Source organism: Panthera onca, chromosome C1 (genome assembly GCF_046562875.1).
Source record: "Panthera onca isolate mPanOnc1 chromosome C1, mPanOnc1 haplotype 2, whole genome shotgun sequence".
Taxonomy (NCBI): domain Eukaryota; kingdom Metazoa; phylum Chordata; class Mammalia; order Carnivora; family Felidae; genus Panthera; species Panthera onca.
Window position 1 is genome coordinate 170,991,837 of NC_138346.1, and position 25,461 is coordinate 171,017,297.

The following is a 25,461-nucleotide window of genomic DNA, read 5'->3' on the forward strand; positions in this document are numbered from 1 at the left end:
GTAAGTTTGGGTAAAAAAGACATGAAACGGGGACTTAAAAAAAAACAACAACAAACCTAACTACTGAACAACAGAAATTCAACCTAAAATCTCGGAATGTAAAGAGGGACTTGTCTTAAATGATTATTAAAAAAAAAAATGGCTCAAAATTAATAATCTCTATAACTCTCTAAAGATTACAGTGGGGAGTGGGGGGAGTAGAAGAATAAAAGCAAACAAAGTAAGGCAGTATAAAGATGAGAACAAAATTAAGCAGAATAAAGATAAACAGAGATGACTAACGCAGTTCAAAAATTAATACTTTAAATAGAGGAATTATAGGTGTGCCTGGGTGGCTCAGTCGATTAGGCGTTGACTCTTGATTTCAGCTCAGGTCACAATCTCACTATTTGTGAGATCGAGCCCCACCTTGGGCTGTGTGCTACAGTGTGACCTGCTTGGGATTCTCTCTCTCTGCCCTTCCCCTGCTTGTGCTCTCTATGTCAAATAAATAAACTTCAAAATACATACAAATATACATACATACATAAACACCTACATAAAGGAATTATACATTTGAAACAAAGGTAATGTCAACTATTACCTCAATAAAGTTTTTTTAAGATAAATTAAATGAAAATTATCTTCAAAATTAATTAAGAAAGAAGTAAAAAATTAAACTATATTCACAATGAAAAAGAACTATGGATAGAACATATATAATTCAAGCTAAGAGAATACATAAACAACTTTATACCAAAAAATGTAAAAATTAAGTGATATCAGTATTCCCAAAAAAGAGCCAGTAACCCAAACTGACTCTAGAATAGAAAATGTGAATAGTTCCATAACTATTAAAGAACTGAATCAATATTTTAGATTTTCTCACATAGAAAACACAGGCCCAGGGGTGCCTGGGTGGCTCAGCTGGTTAAATGTCTGACTTTGGCTCAAGTCATGATCTCACAGCTCATGGGTTTGAGCCCTACATTGGACACTGTGCTGACAGCTCAGAGCCTGGAGCCTGCTTCAGATTCTGTGCCTCCCTCTCTATCACTCTATGTCTCTCTCCCAAAAATAAGTAAAACATTTTAAAAATTTAAAAAAAAAAAGAAAGAAAACACAGGCCCAAACTGGCTTTACAGGCTAGTGTGACCAAAGATGTAAGGAATGAATAATTACCATTTTACACAGAGAACTGAAAAAGAAGAAACACGCCTACCATCCATTTTGGTAGTCTCATCTATTCAAAAGCAGATAGGATAGTACATAAATCCCTAGCCAATCTCATTCCTAACCACAGATGCAAAAATCCTAAAAGAAATAATGCCAGAAAAATTAATGTGTGAAAAAGATCATGACCAGATTAAGTTTAATTCAAGAATTCAAGATTGGTTCAACGTTAAAAAAATCTATTAATGTAAGTTACCACAGTAAGGGATTCAAGGAGAAAAATACATTATACATACACAATTATTTCAGTGAATGCAGATAATACATGTGATGAAATTCAATGCCAATGCCATTCGTGACAAAAAATTCTTAGCAAAATAAGAATGAAAGGGGATACTTCCTTAACCTGAAGGATTATTATTTTTTTTTAATTTTTTTTTTAACGTTTATTTATTTTTGGGACAGAGAGAGACAGAGCATGAACGGGGGAGGGGCAGAGAGAGAGGGAGACACAGAATCTGAAGCAGGCTCCAGGCTCTGAGCCATCAGCCCAGAGCCCGACGCGGGGCTCGAATTCACGGACCGCGAGATCGTGACCTGAGCTGAAGTCGGACACTTAACCGACTGAGCCACCCAGGCGCCCCTTAACCTGAAGGATTATTACAAAAACTTACAGAACACATCATATTCAATGGTGAAATATTAAAAACAATTTCTTAAGAAAAAAATTTTTAAGGTTTATTTATTTTTGAGAGAGAGAGGGAGAGAGTGCAAATGGCAGAGGGGCAGAGGCAGGGAGACACAGAATCCAAAGCAGGCTCCAGACTCTGAGCTGTCAGCACAGAGTCTGACATGGGGCTCGAACCCACAAATCATAAGATCATGACCTGAGCCAAAGTCGGACACTTATCCAACTGAGCCACCCAGGCACCTTTATTAAAAGCAATTTCTTAAATATCAGGAGGAAACACAAAAATGTTAGCTATCATTACTTCTTTAGTAAACACAATGGAAGTTTCAGCAGATAGAATAAGAAAAAGATTGGAACAAAGGGGAAAAGAAAACTGCCTTTATCCACAGTGATTATTATTACCTATACAGAAAATCCAGAAATAAAAATTTACATAGTATTAGAATTTGAGATTCACATTCTTAAAATTACTTTATGTACACTTATGGAGGACATAAAGATACTAGAAAGCTCTACATACAATATTTAATAAGTTTATCCTTAGGTGGTGGGTTTATGGGAGATTTTATTTTTTTTGTTTCACCCTTTTGGTTTTCCCAATGTTCTTCACTGGATTATTTTATTTTATAAAAGAATAACAGTATAATGTTATAAGATGTTGAATAAATATGTAAAAATCAATTTTATGTCTATACACTAGCAACAAACAGAAAATGCAATTTAAAATATTTGAAAGCAATACAAAAAACAAAAACAAAAAAAAAATAAAGGCAATACAAAATCTAAAGGTATCTAGGAATAAATCAACTGAAAGATTTACAATACCTTTCTGAACAAAATTATAAAAATTCAAAGAAATAAAAGAATATACAGGAAGATATACCATGTTAATGATTAATAAGACTAGATATCATAAAGATATAACTTCTTTACAAATTAATCTACCAATATGACACAGTTCCTATCAAAATCCTCAAAGACGTTTTTTTTTTGTGGAATTTGACAAGTTAGAGCTACAACTCATATGAAAAAGAAGGACACAAATAGGTAAGACATTTCTAAGGAAGAAGAAATATGTAAAGGAAATTGCTCTACTAGAAAACAAGATTTATTATTAGGCTTTAATAATTGAGCTAGTGCAGCATTTGTACTGGGACATACCTGGGGAACAAAGAGGAAACTCAGAAGCTGACTCCCCCTGATAACCTGAGATAGGATAGAGGTTTCACTATAAGTCAGTAGATAAAGGAGGGCCTATTTTAAAATAGTAGGATAATTAGTTATCTTGATGGGGAAAAACGAAAATTACTCCCTACCAGATACCATATTCTAAAATAAATTGTAGATCACCTAATTCTACTAAAATAGAGGCGGGAAAACAGGAATGGATGACTGGTTCTGATCGATGGTAAGGAATGTTTTCTCAGAGAGATGACCTCTGAGCTTCTCCTTGAAGGATAAAAGGAAGAACAATGTGGGAAATGGACTTCCAGGCTGAGACAACAGCAAGATCGCTGTCCCAGAAAGTCCCAAGAGTGAGAAGCATTTTCTACGAATGGACAGACAACCAGCCCAGCTGAACAGCAAAGAAAGACAAAGATGACAATGGATGACTGGTGCTTCATCATGGTTTTGCACCTGTTTCACTACTTTTCTGGCCTTCTTCATGGCCAGAACCAGTTATATTCTCAGGAAGGAAACATTAGTATGGTCCTTCTACCCTGATGCTAATTAAAAAACCATTCTTATTAACTGCAGCTCAGATATGCAAGAAGACACCAAAACACTTTTTAAAGGTTTGAGAGGTTCAAGTTACCTTTTCTTTTTTTTCTTCGGTGTTTTGGTCCTGGTTACTAGCGATTATGTTGGCCTTGTTATGCACAGTAGGAACAACCTAGGACCACAAAAAAAAAAGGGGGGGGGAAGGAAAAGGGATAAAACATTTAAATGTCACAGTCATTATACTTATTTCTTTAAACAGTTAAAATCTTACTTAACTAAGTCTCTGACTTCATCTAAAAAGTAAAGACCTGAGAAGTAGAGTTCAAGGCCAACAATACAATTTGAAAAATACTACAAGTTAGATAACCCCAAATATTGTGTGTGTGTGTGTGTGTGTGTGTGTGTGTGTGTAACATCAAAGAGCAGTAAGTTCCCAAGCTGGTGTAGCTCCACAAAGTGAAGACAGAGAAGACTAAAAAAGAAAGTCATGACATCGACTGTCATCCACACATCTCAGTTTCCAAAATACAGTTTTAGGGGCAACCTATGTTAGTCTCTAGAACATGATATGCACCATTTATTTGGTAGGTTTACCTTTTTCTTCACTGTACCCCAGTTCAAGTATGTTATCTAGCACACTGTGCATACTCCATAACTATCTCAGCATTACTGTTAGCAGGAAGATGAATTATAAATCTAGTCGCAGTCCTGGATAAAAGCTCAGTGAGAGCTGGGATTTAATGATTGATCACTATTATCACTATACATAATGCTCAGGAAGAACCCATTACATGCTTGCACTCAATAAATGTTTACACATGAAACAGCTCCATTTCATAGAAACAATTCTAATTATCGATGGTGCCAACAGCATAGATTACTTTTGTACTCACTTCTTCTTATAAAACAATCCATGAAACATCTTAGGAAAATACAACAGTTTTAGTGATTTTTTTAAAAGGCTCCACGAATAACTAACACAAATAATTTTGCCATAGAATCTAATAATTAACATGAAGATTCTAAGAAAAAAAATCTCCTTTCCCAGAAATGTAAAGAAACTGCCTGCCTTGGGATAATTTAAAAGCCAAAACATAACAACAACAACAACAAAAACCCCACCTCTGTCTGGATATAATTTAAAATTAAATTTTCTTCACCTTTACTATAGAGTCTAAAGACATAAATTAATTTTGGAATAAATGAGCAAGTCTCAGAAATGTTTCATTTAAATAAAAAACAATACTAATCACACATCAACATATATGTAATGTTTTGTATACGAACAGACACTGTGAGTGCTTAATATTTATACCTCTATTTATTTATTTATTTATTTATTTATTTATTTATTTATTTATATTTTTAAATTTTTAAAAATATTTTTATTTATTTTTGAGACAGAGACAGAGCATGAGCAGGGGAGAGGCAGAGAGAGAGGGAGACACAGAATCTGAAGCAGGCTCCAGGCTCTGAGCTGTCAGCACAGAGCCCGACGCCGGGCTCGAACTCACCAACCGTGAGATCATGACTTGAGCCGAAGTCGGATATTCAACGGACTGACCTACACAGGCGCCCCTATACCTCTATTTAATACACACCACAATCCAAGTCAGCGTCAAAAACTGGTGGGTCTACAGGCATACACTTCCTGTCCTGAAGGATCTTAAAATATTTTGCCTCCCTGACAAGTCAGAATACCTATCCACACTGGACCTACTTTCTCCCATGGGAAAAACCAGCTGAAGTTGAATAGCAGAAGCTCTGGGGTGGGACACGATGTCAGCTGCCACTCGTAAGGTTTACTGTTTTTTTTTTTTTTTTTTTTAATGTTTGTTTTTATTTTTGAGAGAGAGAGTGAGACAGAGTGTGAGTGGGGGAGGGCCAGAGAGAGGGAGACACAGAATCGCAAGCAGGCTCCAGGCTCTGAGCTGTCAGCACAGAGCCTGACGTGGGGCTCGAACTCATGGACAGTGAGATCATGACCTGAGCTGAAGTCGGACACCCAACCGACTGAGCCACCCAGGTGCCCCAAGGTTTACTGTTTTTTAAATAGCACAGAACTATATCTCTGTAAACATATCATTAGCAAGAACAAAAGCTCACCAGGATGACTGCATCCTCAAGGAAAGTAGAAGACTCCATATTTCTTATGAAAAAACTACATTTTTATATCATTAATATGCAAATGTACCATCAGAAAAATTTAGGTGCCATTATGAAATAACGGCATTAGGGAAGTACAAATGGAATACAGGGAAAAAGAAAACAACACATGATAATAAACTTAGTGAACTGATGGGATGACCCCCAATTTCAAACATGTTTGTTTTGGAATGTGGAAAAATAATATGAGATGCTACGGTGAAATGTAGTTATGTTATTAAGTCAAACAAAATTACCTGGCATAAAAACTTTCTATAGAGGAGTGCAATATAAATCACGGGTTCTGGGGCACCTGGGTGGCTCAGTCAGTTAAGCGGCCGACTTTGGCTCAGGTCATGATCTCGCGGACCGTGAGTTCGAGCCCCGCGTCAGGCTCTATGCGGACAGCTCAGAGCCTGGAGCCTGTTTCAGATTCTGTGTCTCCCTCTCTCTGACCCTCCCCTGTTCATGCTCTGTCTCTCTCTGTCTCAAAAATGAACAAACGTTAAAAAAAATAAAATAAAAAATAAATTAAAAAAATAAATCACGGGTTCCGCTCTCAAATAAGCATTTGCCAAATAAATTTAATACACACATTTCTTTCTAGGATGCTGAAAATACAGTTGAGAAATTCAGGAGAAAAAGCTTAAAAAGGTCATATATTGGTGATATGCCTAACACATCCATTAAAAGTGCAAATATAAAAAAGTAAACTGCAACTCAAAGAATAAAAAAAAAAAAGCACAAATATAAACACCACTGCTCAATTCATGATGTTGATGACGATCTCCATGTAACAGGGGCACTTGAGACACAGGGTCTTTGGGGGCGCTTGGGTGATTCAGTCAGTTGGGCGTCTGACTTCAGCTCAGGTCATGATCTCATAGTTCATGGGTTCGGGCCCTGCATCAGGGTCCGTGCTGCCAGCTTGGAACCTGGATCCTGCTTCAGATTCCGTGTCTCCCTCTTTCTTTCTGCCCCTTCCCCACTCACACTCTGTCTCTCTCAAAAATAAATAAATATTAAAAAAAAAAAAAAATAGACGATAGGGTCTTTGATAGTCCCATTAGGAAATGACTTCTTTGGGGGTTTTGAGGAAAGTCTCAAAGTTTAATGAAAAGTGGTCAAAACTGATCAAGCATGTGGCTCTATTTTCTACTCCTGTGAGGGTCAATACTATTTGCAACAACAAATAAGCCAAAGAGAGCACCATTTTGCAAAGATATGAAACTTGATTCCTTTCATTGCCTCATTCAAACAGGAATCATTTTGTGTTGAAAAATGGAGTAAGTCATGGACATAATAATTAACACCATCACCTGAATATGTTCCCTTGCCTAGAATCAGAGACAGTTCAATGCTTGCTGAACCGAATGCACCATGTGGCAGTCTGCTGTGCCGCATCGGGGCTGAATGACTCGAGCAAGGCACAATGCAGAGAAGATCTTTTTTGAACAGTTGCAAGAAACTGCACCGTTTGTCATCTGAGTGAAAATTTCCACTTCAGCTCACCAGCAAAGGCTGGATTAAATGCTTGCTTGGCCTTTTTGGTTGACTTTATAACTTACTTAAAAGCTTTGAACATTTTTTGGGCAGGGCATTCACAAGTGGCCACATAAAGGTATAATTTGATTGGCTCATTCTAGCTCAAAACGGTTTCTTTAGAAGTGCCATTTGGCAAGGAATAATTTGGCCATTTTTCCTATTGAACTCAAGTTTCCAGAAATAAAAGTGATAGCCTCCACAACTTTCTCTTAATGTAAGAGTTAAAAAGTGGCTTCCAAAAACTTTGATTCCAAAAAAGACTTCAAAAGTGGATCCCAAAAAATTTCAAATGGTATCAGAGGGAAAAGACTTTATTCAGTTCACCTCTGTCAGTCAGTCTTGGACTAGGAGGGATCATACTGCAATGCAGTGCACCACAGCAGAGCGGTGGGGTGAGCGTGTAGCCTACTGTGTGCAGGGAGGTTCAAGTGTGGCAAAGTGTATCGATGCCCCCCCACCCCCGCCCTCAGGGCAGCCAAACATCTGTCTGTTCGGTTTGCCACCCGAATACTATTCTCTGTATGCCTTGACATACAAAAGGTTGAAAAACACTGCCTTACTTATTGAAAAGCATTTTTAGAAAACATGCAGTTTTTCTACTGTTCAAAAGTGCCTGTGTTTTGAACAGCTGTCTTCCATAAAATAAAGAAAAATAAACATTTCTTCCCATTACAGGGCTTATGGGTGATATTTCTGCTGCATGTTACAATACAAAATACCTACCCTGCCACTAACATTAGAGTTGTAATTCCATACCAAAAGAGTAATTTATTACAGAAGCAAGCGTTATGATTAAATACTGCTGGTTTTGAATTCGGAATGTCCAAAAGAACATACGACAATGCACCATGTTTGCAAGCTTTAATAAATACACAGAACATGATAGTACCTCTAGAATGGTGCTATATCTGACCCCTTTATGTTCAAAGTATTTTTATAAATAAAGTAACTGGCTCAGAAAAGTTAAGTAACTTGTCTCTCAGTTAGCAAAGCTGGTAAACAGGGAAATCAAGGAATTGAAAACAGGTCGGTTTGACTCCACAGCCTGTGACTTAAACCAGTGCAAGCTGGAATGACTCAAATTTGGCCAAACGACCACAATCAAAGAAAAAAGGGGAAGGTGAATAACTAAAGAAAATAACTAAATTTTTATGAAGTAATGCTTTCTCTGGGTAATAGTAGGATCAAAATGAAAATAATGTAGAAAAAAACACAGAGGAAAAGCTTGGTCTATAGATACGCAGAGAGTATTTTTAAACGCTTTGAAAATATTAACTTAGGCTTACTCTTGGAGTGGACGACAAGCTCTGAACAACGAACACCACAGGATTTCCTGCATTCTTAATGGCCTCGACTGCTTCTCTGTGTGAGGCATTCTGCAAATCTACTCCAGACACCTGAAACACAGAAGTCACTTCAATTAGAAAGGCTGTCGAGTTCACATATATTAACCAGCTACGAGAACAGCCAGAGTCTAATGAATTAGACCAAAGCCAAAAAACTAAGATTGGCCCATAAAAAGCTTTGTTGCTTTAGGAGAACATATTTAAGGAAAATAACATTCCGCCTTCAAGACAAGCGAATGAGACAAACATCTTAGTAACAATAGCCCTGGTTAAATACAATTATCCAAAATAGGTAGCTCAGTTCATGACAGAATCCCAAGAAGCTTCTGTGCTGTGGTGTCACCTCTGCCACCAACACAGCACATAATTCTGAGTGGGGACAGGGAAGGGCGGTCTGGACTCTTCTCTCGAATTGAGAAGTATGATATTTTAAGCACACTGTCCATTATCACAATTGAGTAGCGGAACATCTCTCAAATGATGTTCAAAAAAGAACTATGAAAATATCCATGGGTTCTCTTACTAAAAGTGTTCTCTGTTCAGTAAATTGGGGTAAGTGTAAATAGCTCCTCATCATACAGATTTCAGAAAACCTAACATGCAAACGTCCGTAATCTCCAAGAGCATTCTGTATTTACCATATTTAACAGAACCAGTTTTTCAAAACGATAATGTAACAAGGCCTTGGTAAATGCAGGGGTGCCTATGGTCAGCAGACAATGACAGTTTGTGAATACTTTTTCATGTTAAGGAGACCAAAGAAATCGGAATGTAGGTGGATAGGGATGTGGGATCAAGGTTGGCTTTTGTGTTTGAGATGGGAGGTATTACAGTAATCGTGGTGCAGTGGAGAGGAAATGGATATGAGAGAAGTGACACCTGTAGAAGTAAATCCTTGGACACTGAGGAGGGAATGACTTCTGTGCTACAAGTTAGGCAGGTTGGCTTTAGACAGAAGCACAAACAGTTCATTTGTTGTTACAGTTAGGAAAAAAAAGATTTGGCACGCAGTGGCAGCAAGGGGAAGTTCCTTTTTGACTGCTTTCATTTTCTCCATGAAATAAAAAACAAGGACCATAAACTGAGCAGTTTAGGAGGTATGAAGGAGTTACCTCGGGAAGCAGGAAAATGAAATAACTAGGGACATATTACAGGATTGCAGGGCAGAACTAAAGACTCACTTGAGAAGGAGCTCATGAATTTTAAAATGAGACCAGACAGCACTGTTATTTTCTCCAGCCATGCCAGAGTCCTGAAATAAGCAAAGGGTTGCATTTAACTAGGATGTGGTTCCCCCAGACAAGTTCAGTAAAAGCAAAGGGGATCCAAGGAGCTGGAAACGACAAGGATGATCAATCACGGAATCAGAGCGGAGTGAAGAGAAAACTGAGCACCTCTGAAGCTGAGGGACACACAGGTAAGGGCCTGAAGGTATGAGACAGGAGCGTCGTATGTGAGAGGTCTGAAGGCAGGTGGGTCCAGGGGTGCCTGGGTGCTTCAGACACTTAAGTGCCTGACTCTTGATTTTGGCTCAGGTCATGATCCCAGGGTCATGGGATTGAGCCCTGTGTCAGCTCTGCACTCAGCATGGAGCCTGCTTAAGATTCTCTCTCCCTCTGTCCCTTCCCCTGCTTGCTCTCTCTCTAAAAAGAAATAAATGATTGGCAAAAAATTTTTTTAAATAAAAAAATAAAAAGGGCAGGTGAGTCTAAAGCACAGTGCAAAATGGAGAGGAGAGAGAGGTGAAGTCAGGAAGGCAGCTGAAGGCACACCACACAAAAGCCACGGCAGGAACTTTGGCCTTTTATTCTAACAGACATCCGGTGGGAGGTTTCAATGCTCTGTAAAGCCTTTTCCCATCTGAACTCAGGAAGGATGAGGATAATAGTAAATGCATATAGAAAAAAATTTAACTGAAGCTTAAAAGCAATCACAATGGTTTGATGAAGCTTCTTACGAATAACCTGATCCCCATGACATTCTACAATAAATGAGGTAGAAGCTATAAAAGAACGACTTCATCTTCCAATAATAACCAGCTTCGGTTTCCCCAACACAGATTTCCACAGGGTTAAATGTGAATCCCTAAAGTTGGGAAGTTAGGGGGGGAAATGGAATTCTGTTACAACAAAAAAATAACCTGAGTGTTTCTAAGCTGTAAATTTATAACCCAAAGTGTGTCCCATTCACACAAGACAGACCCATTTCTAAAAATGAAATTAAATTCCAATTTCCCACTTAAACAAATTCTTCTCTACATGGGCCTAAATCCTTTATGCAATTGTGCAATTGTTTCAAGGCAGAAAGAAATATTAAGCTTTACTTAAAAAGAAATGAGTAATTCTCTTCACGGGAAAAAAAGTAAACAAATGACTCAGTATGTTTGACAAAATAAAGATTCAAGTATTAACATTTCACATCTGGTGTGAGTTTAAAGAAATTTACTAAATCTGAGACACAACAGTGATATAAAAGTGTTGATGGATAAGTGAGAGAATACATTCATCTTACAGCAGAGAAAGATGAGGGGAAAACCCACAAAATTTAAGAAGATAAACAATGAACAATCCAATTAGGAAACAGGCAAAAGACCTGCACAAACATCTCCCTGAAAAGGACACATACATAAGGTGTGAAAAGTTCTTTATCATTTTCCATTGGGGAAACTCAAAACAACAATGAGGTATCACTATCTGCCCATCAGAATGTGCAGAATGAAAAACAGTGACAACACCAAATGTTGGTGAGGATGTGGGGAAACTGGGCCACTCATACATTGCTGGTGGGAATGTAAAATAGTACAGCCACTGTGGAAAATAGTTTTGACAGCTCCTTTCAAAACTAAAAATGGACTTACCATACAACCCAGCAATTGCATTCTTGGGCATTTATCTCAGACAAATGAAGACTTATTTTCACTCAGGAACTTGTATGCGAATATTTAGAGAAGCTTTATTCATAACAATAAGCCCAGAACTGGAAACTACCCAAGTGGCTTTCAGTGGATGAATGGTTAAACTGTGGTACCTCCACACCATGAAATACTACTCAGACATAATAAAAGGGTATCAACTATTAATGGACACAACAGATTAAATGAACTTCAGTGAAATTATACAGAATGAAAAAAGCCAATCTCAAAAAGATACAGAATGCATAATTCCATTTCTGTGATAATTGTGAAATGAGGTAATTAAAGACATGGAGAAACAGATCAGTGATTCCCAGAGGTTGGGGATGGGGGGACATGAAGAGGGGAAGAGGAATGGCTGCAGAGGGTAGCACAGGGGAGTCTTGTGGTGATACGGTTGAGTTTCTTGATTGTGGTGGTGGTTATGCAAGGCTACACATGTGATCAAACTGGAGAGCTATAAAAACACATACAGTTCTACATCGGTGTGTGCCTAATTGGGAAGATGGAAATAAGGTCTGTGAATTATGTCAATATCAGTATTTTGGTTTTGCTATCGTACTATGGCTATAGTTACTGTTAAGGTAACATTAACATTGAGGGAGGCTGAGGGAAGAGTACATGGGACCTCCTTGTATATTTCTTTACAATTTCTTTCCCATGACTCTGTATTTCAAAATAGAAAGTTAAGGTGGGGGAGAGACCAAACAAAATACAAAACATATAGTTAAAAATTAAGTTCAAATATATCAGTAATCAAAATAAAAAATTAATCCGTGCCACTTATTTACTAGAAGATTATCAATATAGATTTAATAAGACAAAATCCCTTATGTATTGCTTACAAAACATACAGCTAAAACAAAATCACAAATAAGGGTGAAAATGAAGGAATGAAAAAAAAACAAAAAAACAAAAACCAAACCAATGTACCATGCAAATACTTAATAAAGGAAACCACACCTGCCCCAGAAGGAGTAATCCTTTTAAAATATGTATGCATTCATCATCTTCTAATGGATTCTCAATGCGTTCAAAGACAACCTTCCAAGCTCTCTGTGATGTGGCTTCACTTTACCTCTCAGACCTTTTCTCTTCGCGCTCTCTTGCTCCCTTTAGCTACATTAGCAGTGCCAGTCTGCTTTCTGCTCCTTCAACACAGCCAGACAAACTCCTACCTCAGAGCTTTCGCCTTTTAGTTCTCTCTGCCTGGATCCTTCTTCCCCTATACATCCACACGGCTCATTCTCACGCTTCCTGTATTTGTAACCAACCTATCAGTTGCAATAACCACTTCCATTCCTTATCTTTCTGTTCTATTTCTCCATAGAATCTACAATCTAACACTCTACACATCACTTATGTAATATCTCCCCTACTACCATGTAAATGCCATAGGAGTAGGAATTTTGCTCATTTTCTTCACTGCCATGTCCCCCGTGTGTTTGAAATTTTCTTTTTAGTTTCAAAAACACAAATATAACCTAATATTTGTATATACAGAAAGGTTTTACACAGTTCTTTGCTTTAATACTCACAATCATGCTATGGGTTTTGAATTCTCATTTCCATGAGAATAAGGTGCATTTAATAATTTGTCCAAGAACAAATGCAAAGTAAACAGGGCAATCAAGACTTCACCCCATGACCTCCAGTGCTCTTTTCACTTTATCAGAGCTGAAGCACCAGGGCTGAAGTTTATCATCATAAAGCAGGTGTCACGAAGGAGCAGATGCTGGGACTGAAGATATGGAATATGAGGTCATCCAATAAATGCAATGCAAAGAAATGTGTGAGGTTCAGACCTCAGGACATTCTCAGTGCCTTGATGGACCTTTTAAACTCTGCTCTGCAAACCTGCCACATGTGAACAATGGATTCGCCCCTCCCTCCAATGGAATCTGGGAGGATGTGCGTGGCTATTCCACTGACACATATTTATAAAAGGTAGAGCTTGTTCTAGGGAATCTAGTCAATAATATGGTAACAATGTTGTATGGGGACAGATGCTAACTACACTTGGGGCAAGCACTGCGGAATGTACACAATTGTCGAATCACTATGTTGTATACCTCCTACACCTACAAAAATTAATGTAACATTCATTCTAGATCAACTATACCTACAAAAGAGAATATTAGAAATTTTTTAAATGATGAAAAAAAATTACAACTTGTCAGACTGTGGGAGAAGCACAATGCTCATCACCTGCCTCATTCTGTTAAATCGTAGAATTGTTTTTTCAGTCAGCTGCGCCTTTGTGCAGCATTCTGTATGCTACCACCCTGATGTTATAATTATATACATATAATTATGCAAACAACATACAAACTAAGGCATGGGAAGAAAATACACCAATTGTACATACATATACCCCAACAATGAAGGGAGGACTTCTGGTTAAATATTACTGTCTTAAAGCAGGTTTCAAACGAAAACAGAATTTTAACATCATTTACCTCAAGTATTTTATCTCCTGTTTTAAGAGCATTTGTTTTTCCTGCTGGACTGTCTTCTAAAACTTGTTTGATAAATATACCTTTAAGTTCCTCTCCATTCTTCAGGCGTTTTATAACAGTTTGTCCACCAACAATACTAATACCAAGGGACACATTGGGTTCTCTGAAAATCTCAACACTGTAAAAAGAAAATAAATTCACTCATGAATAAGTTAGTATAACTTGTTGGACTGTCACTAGAAGTGTTCACTTTGTACCATATCCTTGTGACTCATATCTTATATGAATATATTTTTACAAATGTTATCAAAATTGTACCTCGTTCAAAAATTCTAAGATATTTTCAGTGATTTGTGGCACATGTGAAAGCCTGAATTTGGAAAAAGATTTCTAAAACAATAATTGCACATCTTAATATTCTTAATGTTCACAGCTCCTACCACAATATATTTTCTGTAATTAGTTCTTTTAATCTATATCCATAACATTAGCAAAGAATGAAGAAAGTAATAAATGGGTGAAAAAAAAAATCAAGAAAGTCACATATATCATTTTGACAAAAACCACAAACTTTCATAATAAAATAAATTTCTGACCAAAAATCTTGTTACCCAAACTGTTTTTTCCAGTCAGCAGGTTTAACCTGTGGTTCTTTAAGTGGAGGACAGATTTTGCTCTTAAGGCTGGAAGTTGTTCTCTTTTCTTCCTACCTCCACATCATCTATTTTATTTTATTTTATTTTATTTTATTTTATTTTATTTTATTTTATTTTATTTTATTTTATTATTTTATTTGACAGAGAGAGAGCAAGTTGGGGAGGGAGAGAGAGAAAGGGAGAGAGAAATCCCAAGCAGGCTCCTCACTGTCAGCGCAGAGCCTGATGCAGGGCTCGTAACTCACGATGAAATCATGACCTGAGCTGAAATCGTATGTTCAACCACCTGAGCCTCCCAGGCAACCTGAATGAGCCACCCAGGCACCCCCACATAACTTTAAAAAATAAAGAATGGAATAAAACTTGCTCTTCCCTGGTTATGAATTTTGCTCAAACTGTACAGATGTGACCAATGATTAACTGAAATTTTTAAAAAGTAGTTCAGAAAACAGCTCCCAAGAGGGGCACCTGGGTGGCTCCGTGGGTTAAGCATCTGACTCTTGGATTTTGGTTCAGGTCATGAACCAGGTTAGTGGGATGGAGCCCGGGTCTATGAACTGAAAGTGTGGAGCCTGGTTCAGATTCTCTCTGCCCCTCCCCTGCTTGTGGGCAGCTCTCTCAAACTAATATAAACAAACATTGAAAAAAGAAAAGAAAACGGCTCCCAAAGACAAAATTCAGAAGTGCAAGAAGAAAACAGACAACGTTGGTAGGTAGTGTGGCATTAATAACGCATGCAGAATAGAGCAGGTAATGGAAGACTTTTATATACTGTTAGCTCAAACTAGGCACAAACTTGGAACTAACACAAGGGAAGGAAGGAGGATAGAGATAAATTGACACATGATAGAAACCTCAACTGATGTTGTTGTTCACTTAAAAAAAAAAATAAGGGAAGGAATTTTAGTCCTTTCAGGGCAGTCCTACCTGCCTTCCTCAAGGATGCAGTAATAAAATATGCTTAGTCCATTGGTTACTACCATACATGGACAATTGCAAATTGCTTTCTCTGCAAAGGTATGATAAAGACTTTCCTAATATTGATTACAGTCATTTTGCCCAGGTAAAAATCTCTAGAGAAGACAAACTGAAACTAAAATTTAGGTCATTTTGTAGCAATGTGGATGGAACTGGACAGTGTTATGCTAAGTGAAATAAATCACACAGAGAAAGACAGATACCATATGCTTTCACTCTTATGTGGACCCTGAGAAACTTAACAGAAGACCATGGGGGAGGGGAAGGGAAAAAAAAGAGTTAGAGAGGGAGAGAGCCAAACCATAAGAGACTCTTAAAAACTGAGAATAAACTGAGGGTTGATGGGGGGTGGGAGACAGGGGAAAGTGGGTGATGGGCATTGAGGGGGGCACCTGTTGGGATGAGCACTGGGTGTTGTATGCAAACCAATTTGACAACAAATTTCATATTAAAATAATTAAAAAAAAAAAAAACACAACACCTTAGACCAGCCTAGATGTACATTATGGCAATACTTAATCAGTAGAGAACGTCTAAATGACAGTCTGAAAGGAAAGAGCAACCAACTGTGTTCTCCTACTGAGAAAGCCAATGACATCATCAACGTACATTCTTGGTGGACCCCAGTGGCTGAAGTTTGGAGTTTCTTCTCCTTCACCTTCTTCTCTCTCAGGTAACTCACTGAAGAGAGACAAAGGAAAAACACACATGCACCTTGTAAAACAGTGCTGTTAAAGGTTCTTACAAAGTTTTGAAGTTGAACAATCTATTTGTAGGTAAATAGTTCTTAATTTTTAAGGTTTAAAATATTTACATCAACAGTTAACTATCTGTACAAAACAAAAATACATTACTTTTAATGTTCAACAAATAATCCACCCGGCACCAGAAACATCACAGATTATAAACACTTTTATTGGTGACAGTCTAGACGCTATTTCTTAAAAATCTATGTGTGATTTGTACAACTTCACATTTGTTTCATGATCAAGGTACAAAATATTATAACATATATTCCTTAAAACTTGGTCCTGATCGACAAGCAAAGAAAACACTCCAGCATAAACCAACATACGTAGCTGAAATGGCTAAACAGGAAACACAATCCCTCTTTGTAGATCTGTCATCCTGGCGCTAAGTAACTCCCCTGTGATGTGTATCCCATGAACGTTTTGTGTCATTATCCATCACTTTGCAGTTTGCAGAGAGATTTCCTTCTGGTAGATCTAATTTGATCCTCCCACCTACCACTGCCATACTTTCACCCATCAAGTCATGCTGGTATGGAAGTGATAACATAAAATGCTGAATTACAGGGGTGCCTGCAAGGCTCAGTCAGTTAAGCATCTCTTTTTTAATGTTTATTTATTTTTGAGGGGGAGGTTAGAGGGGCAGAGAGAGAGGGGGAGAATCTGAAGCAGGCTCTAGGCTCCAAGCTGTCAGCGTAGAGCCTAACATGGGGCTTGAATGTGCAAACCGCAACCTGAGCTGAAGTAAGACCAAGCTACCCAGGTGCTACAAGCATCCAACTCTTGATTTTGGCTCAACTCATGACCCCAGGATCATGGGATCGAGCCCCATGTCAGGGCTTGGGATTCTCCCTCTCTGCCCCTTTCCCTCCTCAAAATAAATAAACTTAAAAAAAAAAAAAAGATCCTTTTAAAAATGCTGAATTACAAAGTACTTATAAAGGTAATACTATCTAATAGGGTAGAGACATTACCATATATTATCTGGAAGAGTACTCCTAAGAGTACTCCTAAGCCCCAGTCTAACCCGCACCATGAAATGCGTGTGTGACTCTGGACCACCACCTGAGATAATAGGTCTGAAGGGTACATTTTATTACTCTATACAAAAATGTAGGTACTACCTCTTCCATTTCACATTCACAAAAACCCTGTGAAGCAGGCACTGCAGGTCATATTATTATTTTATTCTTCCACTTGAGGAACTGAAGCTCAGGGAAGGCTGCCACGTAACTACACAACCTCCTCACAGTATCCAAATCTGCGTTGCAGCCTAAACATTTCAATGCTCCATTTTTCTCTGAAGTCTCAAATGAGTCCTATAAATAGCAGCAAAACTCCAAACCCACCTGCGTGTCTACAGACAGACTTTCTAGGGTAGAATGGTTTCAGGCTGAATGAAAAAGAGAATACCGAAAGAATCCAAGTATTAGTTAAGAAATTGGAATCATTAGGGGTCGTTAACATCTCACCTGTTCCCAGATGGTTTTGTTGCCTCAGCCAGTCAATGATTTCATGATTAAGAGCATCACAGTATTCAAGGAAAAAGTTTGGCAGATACTTGCCAATTACTTATCTAATGTCCTCTTCCTCCTTCCTTACCAACATAACTTCTCCTTTATTCCAGGTGGCACTATGCCCAGATTTAAAGAAATACATTTTCTGGACTTCCTTTCAGCTAATGTTAACTGGGAGCTACAGTTCTGAAATGGAAGTACAAGTCCCCAGAGATTTCCAGAAAAACTCATTACATGGAGAGAGAATCATCTGGCAGGAGCCTTTCATGCTACGACCTTCCCTTTCTTCTTGCCTAGAAGGCAGAGATGATATTGGCAGTGAAGCATGCATTTTAAAATCATGAAGAAACAGTGACTAAAGCAATGCATTAAAGACAGCAGAGCAGAAAGAAGGTGTTTAAGACCCCGGCAGATCACCTTCTTCAGGGGTATTTACATGAAAAAAATTACAGCCCCACTCGGTTAAGCCACCCCAAGTGGAGAGTTTTATAAGCAGCTGAATGCAATCTCTACAGGATACCCAGGATTCTACCAATTTAAGCAAAGTTTTCATATTATCACATCATATTATTCTTTGCACATGTGCATAGATGTTCATTGAATAGCTGTAATAGCAGAAGCTTTCATACTTTGATTACCCTATGTAACAGTAACAAGGATTAAATGACGTGACTGTCATTTAGTGGAAGCTTAATATTCATTTCCTTTACAATTTTTTTCATTTGAATTTCTACCAAAAATTTTCCCCATGTATTGTAATCTTTCTTTTTTTATTTAACAGCATCTTAATAGCCCATACTATTGATGTAATTTATCTGCCATCCCAAATATGATACTTTACATTATATCCTGGTTTTCAGAATATGGACATTACTGTAAGGAATATTGTCATGCTCTATTTTAGAATTCCCCTTTAAATATTAACTGAGGATTAAAAATTAAAAATCCCCAAACAAACCAACATTGAAACTTTCCTTCTATTTTCTACTTTCCTGTATCCCAAATCATGACAGGTGTGATAATAAGACATAAATATTTGGTCTAATTAAGGGCACACCTCGGGCTGACTAAGCCTTTCCAGAGAGGCAAGTGCTTGCATCATGCTTACCATCAGCCACGCTCCAGAGAGCCACTGACTCTTGGGAGGAGAGTTCTCCATGAGTCTGATGCCTGGTGTTCGCAGCGGATGTCCAGGGACACCCTTTGATTGCCTGGCTTTGGTGGATGAAGGGTCTTGCATTGTTGGGTTCCACAGGACTATGGCAATCAGAGGACCATTCCTGGTAGGCTACCATCACCAGGGCATTTCAAAGATGGCAGACTGAGGCATACGTCCCAGGCTTTCTGTGAAAAAGGTCACTTTGCTCGTCCTGGAGCTTTGGACTAAGGGGCAGGATTCAGGTTTGGCACACATCCAGTGCCCTACAGCGTGGCTCTACAGGAACATAGGCTGTGAACACCACCTTGGCACTTTCCATCTGCTTTGCTCCAGCTTGCTGGTATCTCCCCAAAAGGAGCTTATAAACACTCTTCTGGAGCCCAAATTTTTGTGACTGCCACCCAAGGCACACCTCAGATTGCCTGTCTTTGGTGGCCAGTGGGGCTTACACATGTGGTCCCTCAGGACCATATACATTTGCATACTTCTAAAGCTGCTGCCTAAGGGTTTGGCTTCTGGTCAAAGCCTGATTCTCCCCTTTTGGACACTGACAACCTCAGTTGAGGCACATCCTCAACTACCAGGAGCTATTAAAAATACAACAGCCTGCTTGAACAAGCACAGAAATTTGGGAAACAACCAAGAGCTGTGGTAGGGCTGAATGAAAAGTTTCACCTCCTACACAAGGCCACTCTTTCTAGACTGGGAGAGGTGGCAGTTTCATCTACTGTATAGAAACCAACACAGAAAGTCAAGTAACATGAAGAAACAGAGGAATGTTCCAAATGAAATTTAAAAAACCTCAGAATGCCTAAGTCAAAAGGAGATAAGCAATATACCTGATAAAGAGTCCAAAGTCATGGTCATAAAGATGATCACTGAAGTTGAAAGAATGGATGAACACAATTAAAACTTCAACAAACACATAGAAAACATAAGAAAGTACCAAACCAGTCACAGAGCTGAAGAATGCAATATGTGAACTGAAAAATACACTACAGGTATTCAATAGCTGACTAGACAAAACAGAAGGATCAATCACCTCAAAGACAAGACCAACCAAAGAAGCAAAAGGAAGAAAGGATAAGAAAAAATGAAAATAGCTTAAGGGACTTATAGGACAACTTCAAATAAACTAATATTCACTTTTTATAGGGCTCCCAGAAAGAGAAAAGAAAGAGAAAGAGGTAGAAATTTCATTTGAGGAAATAATGGCTAAAACTTCCTTACAATGGGAAATGAAATAGCCATCCAGATCCAGGAAGCCCAGAGAGTTCCAAACAAGTTGAAACCAGAGAGACCCACAACAAGACATGTTATAATTAAAATGTCAAAAGTTAAAGACAAGGGAAGAATATTAAATGTAGCAAAAGAAAAAAAACCTTGTTAATATTAAAAAAAAAACCCACTCCCCATGATAAGATTGCCAGCAAATTTTTGAGCACATGCTTTATAGGTCACAAGGGAATGGCATGATATATTCAAAGTGTTGAAAGAAAACACTTGAAACCAAAAATACTCTATCTGGCAAAATGATCATTCAGAATTGAAGAAGAGATAAAGAGTTTTCCAGACAAGTAAAAACTAAAGGAGTTCATCACCACTAAACTGGCCTTACAAGAAATCTTAGAGGGGCTTCTTTAAGCTGAAAAGAAAGAGTGTTAATTAGTAACGAGAACACATGTGAAAGAACAAATCTCACTGGAAAAGTAAATATATAATAAAGGTCGTGGATTATTTATAAAGCTAGTATGAGGGTTAAAAGAAAAAAATAGTAAAATAACTATGATTACAATAATTAGTTAAGGGACACACAAGATAAAAATATGTAAACTATGATATCAAAAACATAAAACATGGTTGGGAGTAGTAAAAAGATTGAGCTTTAGAATGGGATCAAATGTAAGTTATTATCAACTTAATGTAGACTATTATAGATGTAAATTGTTATATGTAAGTCTCTTGGTAACTACAGGCCAAAAACCTATAGTAAATACACAAAAGATTTAAAAATATAAGCATACCACTGAAGAAAGTCACCAAACCACAAAGAAAATAAGAGAAGAAAGGAACAGAGAAAAACTACAAAAACAGATAGAAAACAATTAACAAAATGGCAATAAACACATACCTCTCGATTACTACTTTAAATGTAAATGTACTAAAATCTCCAAAGACACAGAGTAGCTGAATGAATGAAAAAACAAGACCCATCTACATGCTACCTACAAGACTTCTTTCAGATGTAAAGACACACAGAATGAAAGTGAAGAAATGAAAAAGTATATGCCATGTGATGGAAACTAAAAGAAAGCTGGAGCAGACATACTTCTATCAGACAAAATAAACTTTAAAACAAAGATTAAGAGACAAAGAAGGATGTTATGTCAGGATAAAGTAATCAGTCCAATAAGAAAATATAACATTAATATAGAACACAGGAGCACTTAAATATATTAAGCAAACATTAATAGACCTAAAGGGAAAAATAGTGATACAATAACAGTAGGGGACTTTAGACCAAAAAATCAATAAGGAAACATCTACCTCAAATGACATGTTAGACCAGGTGAATTTAACAGATACATACAGAATATACCATTCCAAAAGCATTAGAATACACATTCTTCAAGTGCACATGGAGTATTTCCTAAGATAGATCATATCTTAGGCCACAAGTTTTTTTTTTTTCTAAGTTTATTTTTGAGATAATACATGCAACACAAGTGGGGGAGGGGCAAAGAGACAGGGGGACAGAGAATCTTAAGTGGGCTCTGCTCTGACACCAGAGAGCCCCACGCAGGGCTCAAACACATAAACCCTGAGATCACGACCTGAGCCGAGGTTGTATGCTTAACTGACTGAGCCTCACAAAACAAGTCTTAATCATTTAAAACAAAATTTTTTTAACATTTTTATTTATTTTTGAAAGACAGAGACAGAGCACAAGCAGAAGAGGGAGACACAGAATCCAAAGCAGGCTCCAGGCTCTGAGCTGTCAGCACAGAGCCTCACAGAGGGCTTAAAGCCATCAACTGTGAGATCACTGACCTGAGCCGAAGTCGGACGCTCAACTTACTGAGCTACCCAGGCACCCCACAAGTCTTAATCATTTAAGATGACTGAAATTAAATGAAGCATCATTTCCATCTGCAATGGTATGAAACTAGAAACTAGAAAGTTCATAAATATGTGGAGATTAAACAACATTCTTTGACCCACTGGTCAATCCAAAGAGAAATAAAAGAAAATGAAAGAGAAATTTTTAAAAAATGAAAGAAAAAAATGAAAAAGAAATACATTGAGATAAACAAAAATGGGAATTTAACATACCAAACTTTATGTGATGCAGCAAAAACAGTTTTAAGAGGAAAGCTCATAGCAATTAATGCCTACCTCAAGAAACAAGGAAAGTCTCAAACAACTTAACTTTTACACATGAAAAAACTAGAAAAACAAATGAAGCCCAAAGTTTTTAGAAGGAAGGAAATAACAATGATTAGAGCAGAAATAAATGAAATAGAGACTAAAATGATAATGGAAAAGACCAATGAAACTAAAAGCTGGTCTTTGAAAAGATAAACAGAATTGACAAACCTTTGGCTAGACTACTCAAGCAAAGAAGAGGTCTCAAATAAAATCAGAAATGCCACTGATGCCACAGAAATACAAAGAATCATGAAACTACTATGAACAAGTATATGCCAACAAATGGGACAACCTAGAAGAAATAGATAAATTCCTAGAAACATACAATCTTTCAAGACTGAATAAGGTAGAAATAGAAAACCTCAATAGACCAATTACTAACAAGGAGATTCAATTGGTAATTGAAAGCCTCCCAATAAACTAAAATTCAGAACCAGAAGGCTTCACTAGTGAATTCTACCAAATATTCAAAGAAAATTTATTACCAATCCTTCTTAAAATTTTCCAAAAAATGAAGGGGGTGAACTCTTCCAAACATATTTTACAGGCCAGCATTACCTTGATACCAAAACCAGACAAAGATACAAAGATGCAAAAATCCTCAACAAAATATTAGCAAACCAAATTCAACAATACATTAAAAGGATCATACACCACAATCCAGTAAGATTGATTCCAAGGATGCAAATATGGTTCAACCAATCACAAATCAATGTGATACACTACATTAACAAAATGAAGGCTAAAATTCATATGATCATCTCAATAGACACAAAAAGACCATCTGACAAAATTCAACATCCGTTTATAATAACAACTCTCAAAAAAGCAGGTATAGAGAAAATGTACCTCAACATAAATGCCATATATGACAAGCTCACAGCTAACATCAGACCTAACAGTGAAAAGCTAAAAGCTTTTCCTTTAAGATAAGGAACAAGACAAGAATGACCACTCTTACCACTTTTATTCAAAAAAGAAACCAAAGGCATCTAAATTGGAAAGGAAGAAGTAAAACTCACTATTTGCAGATGACATGATATCATATATAGAAAATCCTAAAGACTCTATCAAAAAGAAGTTAGGATAAATGAATTCTGTAAAGTTGCAGTATACAAAATCAACATGCAAAAATCAGTTGTGTTTCTTTACACTAATACAAAGTATCAGAGAGAGAAATTAAGAACAAATCCATTTACAATTCAATCAAAAGGAATAAGATACCTAAAAATAAAATTAACCAAGGAGATGAAAGACCTGTTGAAAACTACAAGACCTGTTGAAAGACCTATTGAAAACTACAAGATATTAATGAAAGAAACTGAAGAGACAAATAAAAGATATTCCATGTTCACGGATTAAAAATATTAATATTTTTAAAATGTCCATGCTACCCAAAGTAATATACAGATTCAATGCAACTGCTATTAAAATCCCAGTGGTACTTTTCACAGAAATAGAATAAACAATACTAAAATTTATATGAAACCTCAAAGACCTAGATTAACCAAAGCAATCTTGAGAAAGAACAAGGCTGGAGGTAACATGCTTCCTGATTTCAAACTATATTACAAAGCTATAGTAATTAGAACAGTATGGTACTGGCATAAAAAGAAACACATACATCAATGGAATAGAGTCCAGAAATAAACCCACACTTAGATCATCAATTAATTTACAACAAAGGAGCCAAGAACATATAGTGGGGAGAGGATGGTCTCTTCAATAAATGGTGTTGGGAAAATTGCACAGCCACACACAAAAGAATGAAACTGGACCACTATCTCACAACATACACAAAAATTAACCCAAAATGGATTAATGACTTAAATATAAGACCTGAAACCATAAAATTCCTAGAAGAAAACATAGGTGGTAAACTCCTTAACATAGGTCTTAGTCATGATTTTTGTAATCCAACGCCAAAAGTAAAAGGAACAAAATCAAAAGTAAACAAAGTGGGACCACATCAAACTAATTAGTACAGTAAACAATAAACAAAATGAAATGGCAACCTACTGAATGAGATAAAATAATTGCAAATCATATATCTGATAAGAGAATAAAACCCAAAATATGTAAAGAATTCATACAACTCAATACCAAAAAGCAAACAATCCAATTAAAAAATGGGCAGAGGGGGGCGCCTGGGTGGCTCAGTCTGTTAAGTGTCAGACTTCGGCTCAGGTCATGATCTCGCAGTCCGTGAGTTCGAGCCCCGCGACGGGCTCTGTGCTGACAGCTCAGAGCCTGGAGCCTGTTTCAGATTCTGTGTCTCCCCCTCTCTCTGACCCTCCCCCGTTCATGCTCTGTCTCTGTCTCAAAAATAAATAAAAACATTAAAAAAAAAAATTAAAAAAAAAAAAATGGGCAGAGGATCTGAAGAGACATTTTTTCCCAAAGACGACATACAGATGACCAACAAGTACATGAAAATTTGCAGAGAAATGCAAATCAAAACTACAGTGAGGTATCACTTCACATCTATTAGAATGGAAATTATCAAAAAAGCGAGAAATAACAAGTGCTGATTGGCAAAGATATGGAGAAAAGGGAACTTCTGTACACTGTTGTTGGAAATGTAAATTGATGCAACCATTATGGAAAAAGTATGGAGGTTCTTCAAAAATTTAAAAATACAATCACTATATGATCCATCAATTTCACTTATGAGTATTTAGCAAATAAATAAATAAATAAATAAATAAATAAATAAATAAAAATTTAAAAAAAGAACACACTGATACAAAAGATACATGCACTCCCATGTTCATGTGTAGCATTATTTATGATATTTATTTATGATAGCTGAGATACAGAAAGAGCCAAAGTGTCCATTGATAAAGAAATCATGGAATTTAAAATGGGATATTATATAGCCGTCAAAGGAATGAAATCTTGTCATTTGAGACAACATGGATGAAACTTGAGGGTATTATGCTAAGTGAGATAAATCAGACAAACAAAGATAAATACCATATGATCTCTCTTATATGTGGAAT

The 25,461-nt window shown here is 37.1% G+C and overlaps 1 protein-coding gene across 3 annotated transcripts in view; it reads right to left on the minus strand.

The window, feature by feature from the left end:
• The window catches only part of PATJ (PATJ crumbs cell polarity complex component), a 361,686-nt gene that overhangs the window by 209,134 nt on the left and 127,091 nt on the right, over nucleotides 1-25,461 (minus strand). For all 3 annotated transcript variants that reach the window (XM_078451845.2, XM_078451844.2, XM_078451846.2), the window contains exons 23-26: nucleotides 16,215-16,286; nucleotides 13,972-14,149; nucleotides 8,542-8,652; nucleotides 3,660-3,737 (exon numbers count right to left, since the gene is read on the minus strand). In XM_078451845.2, coding sequence (XP_078307971.2) covers nucleotides 3,660-3,737; nucleotides 8,542-8,652; nucleotides 13,972-14,149; nucleotides 16,215-16,286 — 439 coding nt within the window. The remainder of the gene's footprint in view (nucleotides 1-3,659; nucleotides 3,738-8,541; nucleotides 8,653-13,971; nucleotides 14,150-16,214; nucleotides 16,287-25,461) is intronic.